The sequence below is a fragment of the Drosophila takahashii genome, chromosome 2R, assembly GCF_030179915.1.
Source record: "Drosophila takahashii strain IR98-3 E-12201 chromosome 2R, DtakHiC1v2, whole genome shotgun sequence".
In the NCBI taxonomy this organism is placed as follows: Eukaryota; Metazoa; Arthropoda; class Insecta; order Diptera; family Drosophilidae; genus Drosophila; species Drosophila takahashii.
The window spans coordinates 40,408,634-40,430,477 of NC_091679.1; the positions used below are offsets into that span (position 1 = coordinate 40,408,634).

Here is a 21,844-nt window from a genome sequence, read left to right on the forward strand (position 1 = left end):
TTTTTGGAATAAAGAATCATTTTTGCTGGCTGAGCAAATAATTCAGTTTTAATATTTGTTGTTTTATTTTTTGGGGAGAGCGCACTGTTGCTGTTGTTGTAGCCGCTTTTTGCTTTTTGTTTTGCTTAGTTCGTTTGGTACTCCCACTCATCGAGAGAGCAAAAGATACCGAGAGACTGGGAGAGAAGAACGTGAGAGAGAGAGAGAGCAATCAGCCAAGTTAAAGTACAATTCCCGCTATTGTGCATTACTTTTAACCCACATTCAAAGCCAAATAGTAACGCACACCAAGAAGCGAGAGAGAAGTGCTCTCCTCATCATGTTTCGTTATTTTCCCCGAAGTCGCACGAACGCTCTTCGGCTCGCTTCGTGTCTGTGTGCGTTTGTAAATTGATTTTATTAGTTTTTCGATATTGTTGTTGTTGAGTGTTTGCCGCTGCCGCTGCCATCGTGGTCTACGTCGCCGTCGACGTCGGCAGAGCAGAATGATTTTAAAAAATTTTTGAATTGTGGGCCCTTAGTCAGTGACTAGCCGTGAAACAGTGCGAACGCGCTCAGCGGCATAAACTATAAACTCCGGCGTTCTTCCCCTAATCAATCCACCCAAAAAGAAAACCCCGCCATTTAAACACCGCACTAAAAACAATTTTTATATCGGTTCTCGAGTGCTTATACAACCCAGAACAACTAACTGAAAAAAACAAAATTACCAATGTGAACATGTGCAATTAGCTTGCAGAAACTAATAAACAAAAACAACAAGAAAACCAAAACAAATAAGAAAACTTTTTAAACTCTTGCTTTTGGGATTATCAACAAACAAAAGAGATAACTTTTCGCAGGACTTGTGAGAAGGATAACAAACGCACACAAACAGACAATCAAAATGGTAAATATTAAGCTGGAATAAGATTATCAAAGTGTTTTACATAGTCTTAAAGGTTGATTGATATTCGCCAGAAAAGGGTTCAAATGTTGTATAATATTTCTAAAGGATTTTTAATACAGACATTGAGAAATCTTTAAAAGAAAGCAATAAATTTAAAGAACATTAAACAAAATTTACAAGAACGTTAACACTTTAGTTTTTATAACTTTGTAAGTCAAGACTAAAAAAACTTACATTAAAGAATTTAATAGATTGAATGAAATATTAGGGTTTTTCGCCTAAATTCATTCATTTGCAAACCGCAAAACAAACAGCGATAGCACTGAAAAATCTCTAAAAAGTATATTGGCCAATATAAGCGTTCTAGTATTATATTTTCATACGCCCTATGAATCAGCGCGCACTGGCTAATTTCTATTTTATTAGCCAAGTTTGTGTGACTTGACTGACACTCCTTAGTCTTAGTCATTAGCCAACTCACAAATGTCTTGGTATCTTTACCTGCCATTTGTGTGGGTTAGATTGCATATTATAAAGCAAAATAAAATGAGATACCGATGGAGATATTCCGATTTAGAATTGGCAAATACTGTTTATTTTTTATTTGGCACGCACTCGACGCTGCGACGTACATATAAATTTAGCTTAATCTCTTTGCTTGCATATTAATTTCTGCTCAATATTATTGGCATCTGTAATTTCTATAATTTCCGGCGCTGCTGATTCGCTTAACTTAAGCGGACTGCACCCATAAAAGGCGGCTCTGATTTGCGATTTATTTGCTCTGGGAGCCATAAAGCAATAAGCTATTGACGTAACACTTCCGTTTCCAAACTAATATGATTCCAGTGAATTTTAAGACCATTCTAATATAATCAGACTCGTGGAGGATCCCCAGTTTCCGAGCTATCGAAGGGCGGATATATGCGAAATTCCAACCGTTATCCCTTGGGGTTTCCAAAGCGGTTTTCAAAAATGTTCTTCAAGTTCTCGATTGATAAATACTAAGTCCGAATGGAGCTCTTATGGTCTACCCACAAAGTTGATATAAGTCATTAGATTAGTTGGTTGGAAAACGGCTATCTACAGCCTAAGACTTTCTTAATTCCCCGAATTGCAAGTATGACTAAGAAAATTATGTGTTGGAGGAAGTTAAAAAACAGAAATGATAAAATTAACTAAGAATTCTTATATCACCATGGGCCAATCCAAAAAAATTCTTCTGCAAGAGCTCTTCTCGATTGTCAACAATTTTTCGCAATCAAATTGTTATGTATCTGATTTTCAAATTAATCGTAATGATGAGAAATATGAAGAAAAACGAAGAAAATTTGTGGTTTTGTTGCTTGTTTGAGAAATATTGAAAATGCTGCGCCATATGTGAGATACATCTGTATCTGTATCTGTGTGTGTAGATGGTGGCGGGATACAAATAAATATTTGGCACATTAAGAACGCCGCAAAATGCGAAGAGTCAGCCAAATATGAAATTATGATCACGATTATGATTATGATGTTGTTATAATTAGAGAACAACGAAAGCGAAAAACGATTCATAATTATTCAAAAATTGACTTAAAGCATTCGTCGTCGTTCGTAGCTCTTCGCTCCGACTTTTCCACCAGCTGCCGTCGCCAGATCGTTCAGATCGTTCATATCCATATGGGTTTTAGTTATGGTCTTAGTTGGGGGCTGCTATTTTTAAGTGCACGCACACACACGACTGCAATTACACTTTCGAGTGCTTAATCACAGCCGAAACTTTTACACAAATCATATTCCCCAATATGTATAGCTATATATGAAACTATGCCCATAGCCCACCACCACCCCTCATTTTCCGTTTTTCCATTCAGGGCGTGCGCCTCCTCTTGCAACTTTTCCCTGCCGCATTTGCTCTTTGGTTTTCCATTGAAAAGTCGGGCGAGAATGTGCACGATATGTTTCCACTCAAAATGTTTGAGCGGCCGGAGGAGAGATGAAACGAAAGCGACCACATTTGTTTTATTAATTGCCACTCTTACGAACACATGCTCAAGACTCGTGGCCGATAATCGTGGAGAACGCTATTTTATTTGGTTTATATGGCATAATCATAATTGGCCAAAAGTGGCTGTAATGAGCAATACGATTTGAAAATTACTTGGCTACACATTTGGACCATGTTGCCGCGGAAAATCCGCTCATTAATTTGATTCCAAGTATCAGAATTTTTCACAGGATGCTGCAGATAGAGTATAGATCTTACAGCTGGTAACGCTCACTGAAAATAGAAAATTGCCACGAGAAAATATTTTATAGGATACTAAAACTAATGGTGATATGTTGAGAAAAATAATTAAATTGGCAGTCTTAGAAAGGGTTGTTTGAGATTATTAAAGTTGATTATATTTAAATAGAAATATTTCAAGGGTTAGGAAAATAATAATATTTAAATTACTTTTCTTACATTTTTTTTATCAAGTTCTCGGGTTAAACATATCATTTATTTCCTCGAACTGCAGCTTTTGGTTAAATTCAGTTAATCGAAAATACCATTCGACCACATTTGGAGCTTTGTCAGCTGCCAACCCCCTTTTTATTGGCTGTCTATTGAATTGGCAATTATTTGAATTTATTTTTAATGCTCACAAAGGCACACATATGAGCAACTGTGAGTTGAGGGATCTGGGAGGTGGTGGGCACTTCTTCTACGGCTCATTTTCACCATCTGGAATGGGATTTGATCTGATTCCATGTGTGTGTATCTGCGGTTGACTACTTAATTTCCAAGTGCCATAAAAATTTCGATTTGGAATTCAAATTGAAAAGTTGCCTGCGTTCTCCCTTATACAATCATATCTATATAATGTCTTTGGAAAATAAGTTGTCTTATTTATTGGTTCTATGCTTATAAATATTTAAAAAGCATCGAATGGAAATAAACAATTAGTGTACTTATCGACACTTGGAATCGGAGGACAGCCGATGGCGATTGCCTTTAAAAGCCAATTGCTGAAAGGCTTTCGATCGAAATGTTTATGCTAATGGCTAAGGAATTTCACCATATTGATATTAAGGCTAGGGTTTTGTTTCCATCTCCGATTGTGAACGCCTCAAATGTCGAATGCAAATTCGTTCCATCACTCATTTAGTTTTCCATAGTTTCCACAGCGGAAAATTAATGCAAGTGTAAGAAAAGTGCCTGTCGCAAACAATGCTTGTCCATCTGTTCATCTGTCCATCAGTCAGTCAATACCTCACTTCCTCAGTCATTCAGTCAAACCCAGCGACAGCCACAGCCTGTTCAGGTTGAGTCACCTTATGTTATGGGTATGTGGATGCCGGTTTAGGCCTCAGGCTTTTTAATTCATCTATCGACACATCCTTTTTGCTCCAAAGATGACAGCGTGAGTTACTGGTTTCATAGAAAGAATATTTAAATATATAAATGCTAGTAAAATTTATGAAATATATTTGTATAATTTTTTAGAGACCTTTATTGCGTTTTCCAATATACTTTATCTGACATAAGGCCTACGAAAAAATTTCTATAATAAATGCGATAAGGTTAAATAAGTGTTATTGAAGTTTAATATTTTTATTTCTAACAAAAATCTTAGAAAATATGTGCTATATGTGCGATAAGGTTTAGTAAACCTTATCAAAAACTAACTCCCTCAAATAATTGTACTTCTAATGCTCGTATTTCATTTCATTTTGCTGATTGAATCCGATAATTGAATTAACATTTTGAAAACGCCCTTTTGCAACATATAATTTATCAAATCCGGCTAACCAGAAATGAATAACTTATAATGATGCTTGAGCTTATGTAGTCTGTAAGTACCAACGTTTCCAATGGGATTTCACGCTTTTCCGAGACACACGCGACCACCTCACGTGGCCATCGCCAGCTACGCGAAACACAATGGGTGTGCCTCCGCCCCTCAGAAGACCGTCTTTTCAGTTTCGGGACCTAATCCCCCGGCACTGAGTCGAGACAATAAACTGGCAATCAATCAATGCACGTGTTTCATATTTTTGATATTGCCGCTGACGAGAATTTTCGGACAAATCAGTCACTTGGGCTTGGGGTTTTATGGCTCTTTAGTTATTGCAACATCGGCTGGGAAAAACTCGGGGTAAACAAATTCCAGCGAATATACAATGTAGTAGCAGAGAGAGCCAAAGTCCGCGGCGTCACCCGAAAGTCGCTCAATTAGAGACGATTTAAATTTATAGATACGGTTAGGCAATGCATGCGCCCGAGGAGAATGTCTTAATTAATTTTAATTATTTTCAATGAGCGACTATGAAATACAAAACATTTCACCCAACTAAGAACGCGACTCGGGCTCTCGATAAGAGAAGCAATTAAGTAACGAATTAATAGCAATCGACTTATAAATATGATGGTACCCTCAGGCGCAGGCGAGTTCCTATGTTTGTTTTCCCTTCATACGAGAATTGGGTCTGCCGTTTAACCCGATCCGTCGCCCTCTTTTTCCCCTTGCGCTTCTTTTTTTTTTTGGGGGTAAACTTTTCACGCCACCGAATTTCGTGGCTTTGCATTTTCCAAGCCGCCAGTTTTTCCATGTGTTTACATGCGGGCCAAAGACCCGCTCAACTCCGGTCGCCTGCTCCCTGTTTTTACCACGGTGGGCCATTAATTTATTTGTCTGCAACATGCAAACCAATTGACAATCAAACGCAATTAGTCACAATAATCGTGAAATGGAAACGCATTTTCTGCTTATTGTTCATACCGAAAAATATCAATATTATCCGCTGCTGAATGATGAGAGCTCACATCTCGATTGCCTTGAAATGTTCATAAATTATGATCAGCACAGGACAAAATAAATCATCCCAGGTAGCCGATGGGGCAACGCCCAAAAGCTGTCTTCTATAGAATGACACAAAGTTGTGCTGAAATGTTAGCAGTTTTTTATTTTAACTAGAAACGATTTATTAGCGATTAGAGAATGAGTGGATACACCATAGTTATCTGTAGATCTCACTAAGAATCATGAATTTAAGACAACAAAAATTCTAAAAATGTTTGTAAAAAAGTTTTTTGAAAATCCCTATTTTTTTCAGCTTAAATCTTATTATGAATATACAATACAATTTTTTATTGAATCCGATGTGCTATGATGATTTTAATATGGTTTGTCATATTTTAAAGTCACATCTGCCCTATAAACCCATTATAAATCTCAAGATCAAAGTAGAACTCATCCACAGATGTTGAATTTTTAAAAATTGGCCCACATTCGTCTGTTGTTTTTTTCCGATACCCTTCAGTTGCTTTTGAAGTTTCGCAAAATTAATAGGAATTTTTTTCGCTTGATACCGAGATTAGCTAATGTTGATATATGGTTCGGGGCGACATTATAGGGGAGCGGGTCCAGTTAGTCGGTTAGTGGTGAAAAAGAGCAAAGCCAGGGCTGGCAGAGCACCAAAAGGGGTTGTCGACGACGGCGTCATCATCCTCATAATGATCTTCATTGTCGTGGCCGGGAATTCAGCATTTCGCATGGCGTGCACTTAATAAAATAGGATTAACATTTTATAGTGAGCGTCTCTCCTTCTCCTTCTCACTTGAAATACACCCGTCTCGTTCTGTGATTATGAGTGTGTTTGAGTTTGAGTTTGAGTTCCCCCGTTTCTGTTCCTTTTGTACAATTTCAACAACTGCGCATTGCTGGGGTTTTTTATTTGCCCTGCCGAATGCCGAATGTGTGTGCGTCTGTATGTCCAACCAGTTATTGGAATAATGACAGCTGTGTGATATGAACTCAAAAACTCAGCTCAAGAAATACTTCAGCCGAAGGCCATTTGTCCTTTGGAGCTAATTCGTTGGCTAGAGTTCTGTAAAAGTTCGGCAAAGGTCGAAAAAGAACGCGGAGGGGAGAGATACTTTTAATGAAATTAAATCGATGTAATTCTAATGTTGGAAAAATCTTTAAGGGTCTTAAAAGGAACGTTATTGGACGATACTTAAGGATATTTTGTAGATTTTTAGAAATTAGTATTATTATCTTTAAGATATTTTTCTTAATTCTTTTTCTTATATCTTAAAGATAATAGCTTCTTTATGCCTGCTAAGTACCTTCAAGATACTTGAAGATTTCTGATTTCGATGCCAGATGCTCTCGGCAATGATTAACCCTGGCAATTGCAGTTGGTTCGTATCTGTGAGATACTTTTATTCTCCTCGCTGGCATAACTTATGCTTCAACGCGTACCATTTAGGCATAAATCGCGCTGTCACCCCGATCTGCCTTTTGTCATCATCATCCGAGAGTCCCTCTACGTTTCTGAGCCTCTTTCGAGTCTTCTTCTCGCTTTTGATTGTTTTCGTTGTCGTTAAAATATTTTTTGGGTGTGTTCTGTATTTTAATAGCTCGATGCGAAGAGAAGCCACCACTTCCTTTCGTCTCACACACCCCTTTTAGCCCCCAAAAATTTAGCTTGTTTAATTTCTTTCGAATTTGTCGAAGGGGAAGGGGAAAAAAAAGAAACCAATCCGAAAGTAACATGATTTCAGTTTTTAACTTAAAGTAATTCGGGAGATATTTTGACACAAACACACAGAGACTGCTAATCCCTCACACGTCTCAGTTTTTGGTAACTTCGACAGATATATATGTTTTCAGGCGAAGAGGAAGCGAGAGCGACTCACTTGGAATTATTAAAACCTAATCTTGATTCTACGATTTGAGGTTCCCATTCAAAATTCGAGGGGAAATGCACTGGGGGTGCGGGGGAGTGGGCAGAAGAGGGCAGAGGATGTTATATATTTTAATACGAGTCCCCGATGCGATCGCACGATCGTCGTCGTCGTCTCCACGCAGGTATGCGCGTTAAAATCTGAGATTTGATCACGAACCAGCACTCCCCCACCTTGAAAACATACCCTCCCAACTGACTTTAGTCTCGATTTTAGGATTAAAAATGTCGTCAGCATTTTTATGCTGAATTTCAAATATTCTTCAGTCGGTCGGTTGGTCGGTCATCCATTTGGCATTGATTTAAAACAAGAAAAGAGTAGAGAAATCACAAACTATAGGTACACACCCCGGGACAGATTTTGAGCTGAGTTCCTTTTTGTTTCTCTACCGACTAATTTGAGGCTTGACAGCTGATTTGGGTATTCGATTGGGCAACAACTATTCATCATTCCGATGCCTTTGCATCTGCGTTTGATATTGGTTTTATTGAATGGGCGAAAAGTATTTGCTAATTTCATTTTCAGCTGAAATGGAAAAATTTAACATTAAAAAGGAATGATTTTTAACCGCTGCATTACTTTTCTAGCTAATTAATTAATCAAAAGACTTGAAGATTCGTATGGGGAGACTATAGATGCACCCTTACATTTATATTCCCCGACTAATTGCCCGACCAGTCATATTTAAGGCATCTGTATATGCATCTCGAACTATACTAGAGGTGGTTCAGCCAGCAAAAGGCAGAAATTAATTTATTAAAATTTAAAGCGCATGACTTTTCGAGCAAATGGCAAACCGCGGCGGCAGCGGCAGCCGCAAAATAAATGGCTATATAGGTTATATGGGTTATAAGTATGATTCATGCGTCACACTTGCGCATAATAATCGAGGTGGAAATTCGGGCACAGATGCAGATACTGGACCTACAGCCCCACACGACCCCAGACTCCCAGCTCCGAACTCCAAACTCCAGTTCGATATCAATGGATTCGGATATGCGGATTCGGATATTCGGCTGTTGTTGCCGGGCAGACTAGATTCTAGTATCTAGATACCCAACTGCGTCCAGGTGTGCACTACAAACAAATTTTTCGTTGTTTTGTGGTTTTGTATTTTGTATTTTTTCCTTTTGTGGGGCATGTGGGGATTTTTTTGTTCGTTTGTGGCCGCCTTTGGCTATTTTGTCACTTGAAAAGTTGAAAGAAATGCAAAGAATTCGATTCGCCGGACAGCTTAATTAAGGTTATCTATCAAAGGTACTTAGTTTAGTTTACCGATAGTGGACTGGACAGGGACAGTCGTAAGCTCCCTAAACGATGCAATTAGCAATTAAATATCAGTTGACTTAATGCTAGGCAAAGTCTCGTCGACTTATTTATCAATTACAGATACAAATACACCGAGGTGTGCGACATCGATAAACAAAAGAGCTTTAAATTATGTGTAGTCTTAACATTTTGTTGTTGACCTAGCTAGGCAAACACACACGCACACACATTCGAGTCATTCGTTCCCATGACTTTAATTACAATTTAATATTTATTTAGTTCGATAAGGCCCAGGTGATTATTTTTGGATACTCATGACTGCACCCAGTCTTCATAGACATGCCTGTATAAATTGTATGTAGATGTGTTTGTACATATCTTTATGAGTGCGTATTTGTTTTTGTGTTACTATCAATTGGGCCTAATCAAATGCTTAAGTAAATTTGTTCAGCAAATCACTGAAACCGGACACCATGTGTGTGGGTAAATGTGAGCCTAATTAATAGTTAAACCCCAAAAAAGCCCTGCGATAATAATAACGAATTTCTAATACGCTTGTTGCACACTTTAAAAGTGAATTAAAGAAAATCAGACGAAATTCGTGGAACTATTTCCGGTGTCTTTTGTAGTCCAAGTCTAAGATGGCTTACCTCACGCACCCCAAACGAATGACGATGGCACACCCGCTCTTTTCCAACAATTTACGTAAATTAGACACGAAAAAAAGAGGAAAATAAAAAGTTATAAACTATACAAAGAAGGCGTCAACACAATGCCAAATGGGAGCGTTTCCCTTGGCGTTCCATTCGGCTTGCTTTTTACCTTTGGTTTTGGCTTTGCCTTTATCAGCAGTCGCTTGAATTACCCAGAATTAGTTAACACATTTTCCACTCTCTCTGCGCGTCGTCTGTTTGGCATAATTAAACAATTTTGTACTTTATGCGCAATTAAATTAATTTCTTCCTTTGGCTTTGGCCGCCTGATAAGTGAATAAACGAGCCCAAGTCAAACATTTAAATTGCGATTGCACCGCACCGGAGATACAGATACAGAAACCCAGGCGCATGCAAAGTTGCCATGCGATATTTATGAGATATATGGTATTAATTGTGCCAGTTTACAGATTACAATAGCTGACCCAGCTGCAGTTTCCGCTTCCATGCTCTGATTTCCTTTCCTTTTCCCAGGAGCCGCTGAGCCACAGAGTCATAGCCATTCAATCCGAATGCGTACGTGCGAAATCATAAAGAACAAACACACAGTGGGCTTCAGGAATGGGGCGACAAAGTGAGCAATGAGTTCAGAAGGCAATCCGCCAGATACACAGATGTATATCTGTATCTACAGATATATAGATATGCTCCTACCCCGGTTGACAAACGCTGCAAGTAATGTGCGTGGCTACTTTTTCATTCGCTCGGAATGAATAACATTCATGCTCATGGATTGAATTAATGCCTTGGCATAACTCAAGTGCCAAATGCAAAATGTATCTTGAAAAGCGGGAATTAGCATTTGTCAATTGGGCGGCGGCTGGGGTTTGGATTTTGCACTTATTCCGAAGGGGATGCCATTGAAAGCCAGGATTTTATCATTTTTGGCTTTAATTGAAATTTTGTAAAAGAAGACTACAGCTACTTTTAATCTCAACTGTCTCTTTTTATTCCCAAGAACCTATTCCAAGCAAACATTTATTAATAGCTTATTTAAAATGTCAAAGGAATTTAGTTGATTTGTTTTAAATTTTTTTAATAAGGGAAGAAAATGGTTAGGAAGATTATAATAGATGAGTAAGCTAATTTTTTAAGGAAGTTTGGTTGTTGTCAAAGGAATTTAGTTGATTTGTTTTAAATTTTTTTAATAAGGGAAGAAAATGGTTAGGAAGATTATAATAGATGAGTAAGCTAATTTTTTAAGGAAGTTTGGTTGTTGTACAATTTTAAAACAATTTAAAAATTTTTGGATTTATTATTATATTGCAAGTTTCATGATGAGTAATCAGAATCGTTTAATCTTAATATTATTTTTAAATTTTCAAAATTTAAATAAATTCAACTACCTAATAAAGATCCATGCAAACCAACTTTACATTATCTTTGTGGTTTGATCGAAGACTTTCTCCCAACCAAATTCTTTGCATATTCCCCCCGATTGAATGGGCATAGCCTCCAGTCCAGAGATGTCTATAATGACCGTGTTCATTTCATTTGATCAATTCAATTCAGCTCCCAACGGAGACGGCGACTATATAGCAAGTACTTATTAACGCTCATGCGAAGCTCGTTGTTGTTGGGACTGAATTCTGAATTCAGAGTTCTGAGCACATTAAGATCAGATACAAAGATACATTATCGCCGCTCGGAGCTTTGCGGATCGAGTAGTTGTAGGCGGTCGTCATTCATTCTACTCGGGCATTGGCGCAATTAAAACGCTTAAGGGGCCAAGTCAGAGTCAGAGTCAGAAATTCAGAGAGCTGTTTGCTACTTAAAGATACAATCCACATACACAACCATCCACATCCATCTATCGGATCCGTCCAGATATAAATAAGCGATACGTGTAATTCGGGTCACTAACCGTTAACAATAAATTTCATTTGTTTAAGAAACTCCGGCCGGCGGGCAGGCTGTAAAATAATATCGCCATAAAAATTGACATCTGATCATTTGTAATTATTATTGCGCATTGCGACATGACAAGGCATCGGCTACTTGCTGCCATTATTTGGGCGTGGTTAGCTATATACTGGGTATAGTAGGTTGCCATTGGCCCAAAGATCGATATATGTATGAAATAAAGGGGCCTGAGATCGAAGCACAAATCATTCTAAATGGTTCGTGTCTCATTCGCAGCCCCGAAGACCGAAGACTCATGCTCATTCTGCCCCTAATGGTAATCGCAGTGCCATAATTTACATTGCGGGACGACTCAAGTCGACTCTCGGTTCGTTCAACTCGTTCAATCAATCTTAGATTCGGTTCATGGAACAATTAATGCCAAAAAAAAAGGAAAAAAAAAAGAGAAACAAGTCGAGAAACCTCAAGAGCGGGGAAGGGCTTTCTTTATTTTTCTTGATTTTTTTCCTATTTTTTTCGGGCAAGTTGTTGTGTCTACTTGAAGAGTTTCAGTTTTCAGTGTTCAGTTTTCGTTTTAAGTCCAACTTAAATGGAACCAGAAATTATTTTGAACGCCTTCAAGTGCCACACACAACAGCTACAACAAAAATACATTTAAAAGGAAAGAAAAAAAAACCAAAGTTGATTCGAAGTTGGGGCGCAATCATGACTTGATGCGATTATAAAGAAGTTTTTTGTTTGGGGAGGGGGGCACAAAACGTAGAGAGTCGGAAAGCATTAATGCCCAATACAAATAGAAATTAGATACACACACACTTAAGCATTTCGACCGCCACAAGCACATATGGATACTTAAACAATTTCGATATTCAAATGAATTTTTGGAAAATGACTAAACCAAAAATGCCGCAAATGCCCCATCTGAACTCGCCTGAACTGTCTAGAATTGTTTTCTTTTCTTTCCACCTCTTTATTTTATGGGGCTTTCGAGTCTGCCCGGCTAGAGAGTTATAAATAATAATAATAACAATCCAATTGGGCACATGCAGCAATGGCAGCTTAATGTTAACCCACATCAAGATATGTGTAACTCAAAAATACCTACGCTTTTGAATCGATATAAGAAGCTTTAGAAAGACCAGGTTAAGAAGGCTTACTAAAATAGCCAAAAAAAGGGCTTATACTTTAAAGTACTTCAGAATTGGCAAAATTTTTTTTTAATTTTGGGAAGTTTTTTGGGGTGTTTCAAAAATCCCACTACAAAATTCCATTACAATTCAATCTTACATTTCTTAATAGTAATTACAGGTTCTAATATTTCCAGCAATGACTTAATCGCCTTCCTGACTTAAGATTAACTTCCTGGAATCTTAAAAAATCTGCATATTATCATAGAATCGCCAGCTATTCCGAGCACGCGGCTAAGCGATTTTATGATCGCTGAATGTTGTTACCATGTACCACGCTCATTTAGCAAGTCGAGTGACAAACCAATTTTCATTCTACGAATGGCATAAAAACAATAACAAATAACAATTGGTGGGGGCCCATATAAGGCAGTTAGCAGCAGCAGCTCGACACAAAGTTTGTGGCAATTGTGGATGGAATGGATGGAGCGGAGTAATGAACTTGTCAGCCATGTTTTCAGGGTGTGCTCAAGAAAGTTGAGTCGAAGCACAGGCCATATAGCCATAGTATATATGTAGTATATACAGAGTGCTCCAATTGTTTTGAGGGGGAGTGTGCGACGCCTGGGAATCAAAGATAAAGGTAATCCATTTGACTTGACGATATCTACGACTGTCACACAGTCTGGCTTTGATTCGAAAACTATGCACAGCTGCGCCATTTCGTATGCGAGAGGCTTGGATTTTCGTTGTTTTCGGACGGCGATGTTGGGTTTTCGGTTTTTTCGGGCTGACTAATGAAACCGAACAATAATAATTTAGTAAGTCTAGACCTACGCATGCGCAAAGGTGGATTGTGACTTCGATGCCTGGCAATTGTCACAGCACAAAACGCAATTTGTCGTCGCCGCAGACGAGGAGTGGAAGTCACTGAACCCGCTCGAGCCAAAGCTTTTTTCTATTACTTTTTTCACGACGTCTTTCCCCCACTCTATATCTTTACACAGGGAGAAATTTAAATATTTTGGAAAAAATTAGGTTATAAATTATTTATAAATTTTTTAATATATATAGTTCTGCATCAAAATGTTTTTCTTTATTTTAATTCCTGTTTAAAATAAATAGTTTGAAAATAAATATTTTAAACAAAATTTTTTTTCAGTAATACCTGGTAGATAAAATTCCCAGTGCAGCTCTCTCTTGCTCGCGGTTTATTTTTGGGTGTAGGCCAGGCCCGCAGTAGACAAAGCCACATTTGACAAAGAAAAATCTTATAGTTTTTTGCTTTTTTTAACTAGTTACAATTGTAAGTAGCACACAAGCACTCGCACAACTAAATATTTTGCTGACAACTGCGCAGGCGCGCGTGTGCGTCATGAAATTAGTTTATTTGTTTGCATAAATGTGCCAAAGTCTGTGTGTGTAATTTTTGTGTGCAGCAAATTTCTAATAAATTTGTTGTTTCGGCACCCGTGTCATGCACACCTGGAGCATAATTCGCCCTCAGTCGATCCAAGCCGAACTGAACCGAGCTGAACTGAGCCATGAGTCAATTTCCGTCAGCTGCGCCAGCTGAGCAGCAGTTAAAGGAGAAACTTTGCCGCCACACAAAACTACTGATTCTTGCAAATAAGTAATTTACACAATTTAAGATAAATGCCATAAAATGTGCCAAGAAATTATGGGATTTATGTTGCATGTAAGGCGGCAGAGTGTTATTATTTGTATATTAGTTGTGATAAATAAAATTATGTGGAATTCTGATAAATTTATTATATATTTTACATACCAAATAATTAAAAAAGTATTTACCAACATTTTTACAACTATTTTTACTGATTAAACCAGCTTGTATAAAACAAAACTACTTTTTAAGTTATTTCCGTTTTAGACAATATTAAAAGCTCTCGAAAAAGTTGATTAAGAATATATTTATGGTCGAAAACTCACACAATTCCTAGTACTTAAAAGTAAATGGCTTTCCTAAAATATATTAAAATCAAAATTAAAAAAGCCTGATAACAAAACTATTTTACTCTATAATGGAACCGACTTTTTAAGTTATTTCGTTTTCAGAGCTCTCGAATAAGTCGATTCCAAATATATTTATGGTCGAAACTCTCTCACATTTCAAAAAACTTAAAAGTAAATTGCTTTCTCAAAATATTGATAATTCTCCCAAAAAGTGATTTTAACAACGGAATTTTATAACAGCCCCTTCTCCCTCGGGTATTACGAGAAAATTGTTAAACCTATGGGAATAGCATAACGGAGGCCACTTAGGTCTCGAACTACTCCGAACAGCGTTAGAACAATAAACAGCGCACAACAAATTCTTTTCTTTGGTTTTTTCTTATTTTTTCCTGATTTAAGCAGCGCAACACACATTCAAATCAATGAATGCCTGCCACTCGAGTCGAAAAACCCAAAAAAAAATAAAATCTTGCAGGATGGGGAGCTCTTTTCGGCCACTTGAACGTTCGATGACATTTCGTTTTTAGTTTTCTCTGTATAATTATTATAATACATAAATTTATGCTATACAAGGCTACAGCAGCCGAGGCAGCAGTAAGAAATTTGTAAAATCATTTCAAGTGCTTCAAAGTTTAACGATTCCAGGTTCAGATTTGGATCTAGACAGGGCCTGACCATAGCTGTACTCCACCATAAAAGTAATAACAATGTGTGTGTGCTCCACTTATAACCCAGTATAACCCATTCCCATTTACTTTGAACTATAACGTATAACGCTGCTTTAACTTGATGACAAAGATAGTTCAGATACTAAGGCATGCCGCAGAATACGTTCGTTAATTTGCGGTAATTACTCACACAGCCGCCTGTCCGGGCATTGGATTTCGTTTCGGAATACGTACTTATGTGGCATATGTACTATATATATCGGACATGGTCTGCTCTGGTCTATAACTATAAGTCTCCAGTGGTGGCGGGCAACAATGCCTTGCTTTATTTTAAGGCACAAGGTTGACTTTTGTTGCTCCGTTTCGCTCCGTGTGTAGGTTCACAATTGTTTGGTTCGAGTAGAGCATGTAGATTCAGTAATTATTTTTCGTTTTTATATTAATAGCCCACAAAAAAATAGATAACAAACGGTCATATATATACGTACTTACCTACACGCTCTCAGACTTCCAAAATCTAAACCAGTTTGCTTATTTAATTTCAATGCTTAGTCTTGAAGTCGCATTGATTGGAGTGATTATTTTTATGAATGTGCGAGAGCTGTCAGTGCCAAAAGTGGAGTGGCAGGAAAACAATTATATACGTTTGATTTACGTAATTTTCGTTAAAGTCACTTTCCCAACCAAAATCGGCATCTTACGCACATTGATCGGCATATCAATTGAGAGATCCTTTTTTTGCGCCAAGGCAAAGCAAGTGATGATTTTAAATTACGACATTTCAGAGATACTTTGGATACAGAATTTCACGGTTTGCATCTTCCAACTTCATCTTTGACTAACTTGGCAGAGCCCCACCCTTGCGAATAATCGGCACTCGACTCGAATTTAAATGATTCTGGCATTCTTTGAGTGCACTGCCAAAAAAAGTAGCCCCCTTTTGATATTTTCTTAAAAAATTTAATATTTTTTGTGGTAATTGCTGATTTTAAGGATACATTTTAGTGGAAAAAGGATAAATACAAATTTATCTTTATTGATATGCTGGTGAAAAATAATAAAATGGCTCCACCTATAATATATATTTTTCTTTCTGTGTACCAAAAGGTCCAACCACCCCGCAGCTCATGACTAAAATTTAAACACTGCCATAATAGTCGACAGTAATAATTAATTGTTTGCTAATAAATATAAGTTTATATATAGGAAGAGTACAAATAATAATAATAATAAGCGCACGCGCCGCGTTCAGTCAGTCTCCAATATGACTAAGTCTCCTTTCAGTCTTTGAGTATGCGATAAATACGAATGTACGTACTCGGTACATATCTAGATAAGTGATACGTATGTATAAAGTACATATATATAAATTGTAAATCAGATACGGCATAAATATTGAACACATGGCGCAGTTTCTACAGCCAAGAGTTGTGGGTGTTCGATGGCAAGGAGGGGCGAAGAAGAAGCAGGCGAATCAAGCGAACGACTGAACGAAATTGAAATAAAATAAAGCCCCATAAAACGTACTTAGGATTGACGATTGTGTTTTGAGGGAGCGATCAATGAAAGAGTTTTTGAGGAGACGATATTAAGCAAGTACAGTTGAGCTGTTTTTGGGCAGGGGAAAATAAATCATTTGGGATTTTTAAAGCTCATTCAAAAATATTAGGGACTTTCCAGTTGGGTTAATATTTTATTTTGAGACATATGATTTTTAAGGAATTTTTTCCCTCAATGTTAGGAAGAATAATCTTCACCAGTGAGTAATTTACATAGTGAAAATATCGTACCAGAACTTGACTGAAGAACTTGTTGAATAAATGCATATTCAGATGTATTTATATAGTACATTTAAATATACTTGATTAGATATAATTGGCTGTCAGTATGACTCTTGATCACCCCACTCAGTCGCACAAATACGCGTCTATTGAGTAAACACACAGATACATTTTCGAACCAAACAAAATGTCGGCAGCTGGTTTTTTGTGTGAGTTTTGTTAGCTTATAACTTAAAACGCGTTTCATGGCATTATTTGATTTTTTTTGGATTTCTTCTTTTCGTCTTGCGGGTGCTCAATTCATTCGATTGTTCGTATTCATATTCTTTTTGGCCCATTTCGTTATGCCTTATGGAAGCATTATATCCCCGATATCGCTCACACCTCCCCCAGTCATTCTCCCTCCACTCGGTTCATCTGTCCGCCTGTCCGCTAATTGAAAATCAATTAATGTGACTGCATCTATATAGCTGCTCGGCAATATCAGCGGCAGTCATGTCAAAGTCAGATATCATCCGGGGTAGAATAATTCCACTGAAATAAAAGAAAAAGTAAGAGAAGAACTCTCGGCTCAGAATCGAAATCAGAATCCTTTTGTTTTCACTGACTCTACTGTCCGAAAACAAAAACTTAATTGATGTGCCCCGAGTGTGGCACTCTGATAAATAACAAAAAAAAAAGCGAACTTCGATTGTCTTCGATTTTGCCCGAATTCATCATCAGGTTCATTGGATTTTGGAGTGCGTCCCAAAGCACTTTCGTATGGTGGGGAATTTGGCACAAGTTTTGCATGCTCAAGTACTGAGTACTGACTTTTGCATCAGTTATATGTACCTTTTATTTGAAGTTTAATCAATGATGTCTGATTTCTCACCTCTCGCCACTCTTTGCTTCTTTTTGCAGGTCAACAAACAGTATTCGGCCACCGATCTGGAGGCTTTTATGAAGATCGCCGCCAACTGGCAGAATTCCAACCACAACTTGCTGGAGGGCGTCGACTTGAAGACGGGTAAGTTAAGCAAATGGCTCTCCCTCTCTGCGAAGCATTCTAAATTGAAATATTTGCAGAAATGACACAGTACATGAACAGTCCATCGATGAACATGTATAAGAAGAGGGAACGCACCCAGAACTGGAACCACCAGGAGAAGAAATACCTGCTCGATCTGTGCCGCAAGGATATGCGCATTATCGAGAACAAAAGATTGGATGCCGGTCTGACGGCTGTGAAGAACAAGGCCTGGAAGATTATCCACCAGAAGTTCTCCAATCAATTTGGCACCGATCGCACCTGCAATCGTCTCAAGGAACAGTGGCGACGCATGAAGGGTAGGTTACTAAAATTTGAAATATATCTTATATGATGGCTAACCTATTGATTATATCTTCCAGCTTGCACTCGCAATGAGATCCTGGACTACAACAATCGCTTGGCCAGATTCGGAGCCGAGGTGGCCGATCGCAAGAAGCCATCGCCGTTTACCTTCGAGGTGTGGGATTTCATGCAGGAGGCCAAGAAGGCTTGCAAATCGGAGGCCCTGGACGGCATCGACTACTCCAAGATTCCGCTCGCTTTGGAGGAAGGCTTTGAGTATCGCGACGACTACAAATTCAATGCCGACGAGCACGATATGGATGAGTAAGTTTTGATGGCTTGCTGGCAGTTCGAGAGAGAGATTTTTCAATGAGTATTATTTATTCAAGCAGCAGTCGCACTCCGCCGCAGGAGCTGTGCGATGTGGACATCAAGGAGGAGGAGAACAACGAGACCTTCAACGAGACCTTCAACAATCACCATCTCAGTCAGAGCGACATTCATGGCAGCGGCGAGCGTCTGAGTGTGTCGCCCAATCACAGCATCAGTCGCAACGGGATCCATGAGGCCGAGAGTCCTGCCACAGTTTCCGCAGCGGCTGCCTTGGATGCCAGCGGTGCCTTTCTGCCCGGCGGAGGAGCCGACATGTCCGGCTTCCAGGCCAACTTCAACATGAACAACATATCCGCCACGCTGGAGGCTCTGAATGCCCTGCGATCTGGCCAGTTTCCCAGTGCAGCAGCAGCGGCCGCGGCTGCCATTCAGCAGCATCAGGCACAGGCCATGCATCACCAGCACAATAACAACAACAATGAGGACGACGAGGATAACTTAAAGCCACTGGCCAAGAGGCAGCGCACCAACAGCGGCAGTGTGCTGGGCAGCGAAGATCAGCCTGCAAACCTGACCTCTGCTCTACCACCTTCCTCGGATTGTCAGGCCCTGGAGCGTTCGAGCAGCAGCAGCAATGGAGTGGCCATCGCAGGAACAGCGGCCAGCTCCTCCAGTGCCAACAACAACTGCGAGCTGCGCATGTTCATGGATATGCAGAGCAAGGAGCACATGATGCGCATGAAGATCCTGGAGGTGCAGTTGCAGGCGGCCAAGCACAGTCGCGATCTGGTGGAGATCAACAAGACGCTGGCGCTGCAGAAGCTGCAGGAGCTGGCCAGCAAGCGACTGCCCAGTTAGGAGGCAGTGCGGCAGGAAAAAAAGGAGCAGCAGCCCATCACCGTTTCATGTTACATTAGTTTATAGAATTAAAACCAATCGCCGGGGTCACGTTCGCAGGCAGAGGACGTGGCCGGGGGATCGGCTAGAGTTAGCCCTAGATTTAGACCTAAGTTGAAAGCAGCAGGATCCACAGCTACACACCCCACACCCCCGACACAATCACTCACACACGCAGAGAGACATTCCTGGCATTGTTGATCAGTATTTGAAAGCTAGAAGCGAATCCCCCGACACCCCAACCAAGCGAGGATCAGGAGGCGCTCGGAAGTATGCCATAATCTTATGATGAATCGCCTACCTCACAAGCACACACATACACACAGCTACACACTCTTCTGGCCTAACCAGCACTTGACCAAGTCAAGTCAAGTTTAGTTAGTTACTAGTTTTAGTTCGTATGGAACCACTCTCTCCAAGTTGCTCAACTACCACAAATGTATTGTACTTACGTTCTTGACTTCAGTTTACGTTCTGCTACCACCACTAACGATTTAAACCATTATGAAATATTAAAAACGCACAAATGATTACTTTTCATAGTCGTAAGAGAGAAGAACTCTATATATGTAAATGCATCATTACAATCGGCAGTCGTCTCTGATTTTGATTCTTACTTGTACTTGTATTTATTTTTATCTTTGTATAGACTATGTTGATATATATACGACCCTCCATATATGTTTGTTTAAATGCCATATTAAATGAAAGTTCTTTTTTAAATTTTAACTATATCTTATTTTCCATTTGCGCTGCAAACAACAAATTGTTACCATATATGATATATGTACCGTACGTATAAGCAAGTCCCCGCTATGAAGAGGGGCTTCAGTTGTCGTAGAAGGCTTCTTTGTAAAGCGTGTAAATGAAAGATACAAATTATTTTAAATAAAATACAAACGAAAGAAAGAAACGAAAACGGTTCCGGTTTCTGCCACACTTTATTTAATTTTCCTCATGGTTCTTGTGTCTGCCCTGAATGCACGTTAGATTTCAAACTAATTTTCTTCTGTTTTGATTTTTTCCAACGATTGTATCTGTTTATCCACTTTGATGATCTTCGTCGTGACTTCCTTCTTCTGGCTGAGAATCCTTTCTCGCAGGGTCTTAAGCTGCTCTCTTTGCTGGTTAAGTATGGTATGTTTATAATTATTTTTTTTATGTCCAGATTTTTGATATGTCCAGATTACAAACCAGTTTTAGAAAATGAATATTCTCCTCTGCCCTAGCTTTCTCATATAAATGCTTGGATATATTCCTGGACAGAAAAATCAATAGATTTCAATACATTTATTACTAACATTCAACTTACTTATTGGACTGCGCAAATTGTGTTATCCTGGGTCGCAACAGTTGAAATAACTTTTCAAGAACCTTAAGCATTGTACTTCTCACGGTATTGGACTTTCTGGATATGTAGATATATAAATAAATTTAGAATTTACTAAATGAACAAATTTTATGTATTTCAAAAGGGATGTAATGTTGTTGGCAAACTGTTTACTGATAGCCTACTTTTCTGGGATGTTTTATAAGCTCTTTTTGAATCTCTGTAACATGGCCTTTAGATCCTCTATTTCCTTTAAAATAAGCTCTCTATTTTTTTGCGATCGGCGACTGGTTTGCTTTTCAATGGCTTTGATATCATCTTCCAATTTCTCGATGTCACTGGCAATTTCTTTCATCCTGTTCTTTTTAATCTTCATAAATTGCTCCCTGGCCTAAATTATAAATGTTTATAAATTTATTAAAATATTAATATATTTGTATACACACAAGCTTAAGGAAATAGTTTAGTTCATCGCCTCTGCCTTTTTCTGATATTTTGTCGGAGAATCGGCGCCTGTTAGATTTGGAAATAAAATACAAATAGTTATAATAATAATATTATAAAATCTTACCTAAAAGGATATTTGTAACAGATACTTTTAGTCTTCAGGTCACATAGGTCTCTACAAAATAGCCAATTATTTTGGGGTAAAATATTCCACAACTTTTTATAAGGACGGCTGATATGAAAAGGTGCTTCCCGTGCATATAATAGTCTGGTGCATGTTGTTGAGGTTACAAGTCGCGCCATAGCGAACATCGTTTCTTAACTTCAGGATCCTATTGGTTCTGTGTGGCAGAAACAGGTATATTAAGAAAATTTTGACAAGTGACTAAAAGCCGGTTTTTGACAGAGACAAATTTTTTTTGCGTTTGAGCCTTTCCAAAGTATAAAGTATAAAGTATAAATGAACTTATAATCAGAAAATCTTATAAATAAAGCCATTCCTGAAATTGGTTAAAGTCAT

The 21,844-nt window shown here is 38.5% G+C and overlaps 3 protein-coding genes across 9 annotated transcripts in view; 1 reads left to right on the plus strand and 2 right to left on the minus strand.

Moving 5' to 3' along the window:
- The window catches only part of apt (apontic), a 49,192-nt gene extending 28,726 nt beyond the window's left edge, over positions 1 to 20,466 (plus strand). For 2 of the 6 annotated variants that reach the window (XM_017143296.3, XM_070212917.1), the window contains exons 2-5: positions 17,906 to 18,011; positions 18,071 to 18,331; positions 18,395 to 18,641; positions 18,707 to 20,466. In XM_017143296.3, the coding sequence (XP_016998785.2) occupies positions 17,906 to 18,011; positions 18,071 to 18,331; positions 18,395 to 18,641; positions 18,707 to 19,508 (1,416 nt within the window). In that variant the 3' untranslated portion in view covers positions 19,509 to 20,466. Of the gene's footprint in view, positions 1 to 504; positions 890 to 17,749; positions 17,801 to 17,905; positions 18,012 to 18,070; positions 18,332 to 18,394; positions 18,642 to 18,706 lie in introns of those variants that run through there. The other 4 variants (XM_017143299.3, XM_070212916.1, XM_070212915.1 and 1 more) reach the window with 4 other exon arrangements.
- On the minus strand, positions 20,259 to 21,204 carry LOC108058528 (uncharacterized). Of its 2 annotated transcripts, none has more exons than XM_070212919.1 (4): positions 21,063 to 21,204; positions 20,860 to 20,955; positions 20,742 to 20,805; positions 20,259 to 20,671 (listed from the first exon to the last, which is right to left on the minus strand). In XM_070212919.1, the coding sequence occupies exons 2-4, from the start codon at positions 20,928 to 20,930 to the stop codon at positions 20,546 to 20,548; spliced, it is 261 nt and encodes an 86-aa protein (XP_070069020.1). In that variant the 5' UTR covers positions 20,931 to 20,955; positions 21,063 to 21,204; the 3' UTR covers positions 20,259 to 20,545. The 2 variants fall into 2 exon arrangements, with proteins under 2 accessions (XP_070069020.1, XP_016998791.1); XM_017143302.3 differs by having other exon boundaries at positions 20,860 to 20,991; positions 21,063 to 21,196.
- Positions 21,063 to 21,721, minus strand: LOC108058527 (uncharacterized). Its single transcript, XM_070212918.1, has 3 exons — positions 21,449 to 21,721; positions 21,324 to 21,390; positions 21,063 to 21,268 (listed from the first exon to the last, which is right to left on the minus strand). The coding sequence occupies exons 1-3, from the start codon at positions 21,634 to 21,636 to the stop codon at positions 21,077 to 21,079; spliced, it is 447 nt and encodes a 148-aa protein (XP_070069019.1). The 5' UTR covers positions 21,637 to 21,721; the 3' UTR covers positions 21,063 to 21,076.
- Between the last annotated feature and the right edge of the window lie 123 nt (positions 21,722 to 21,844).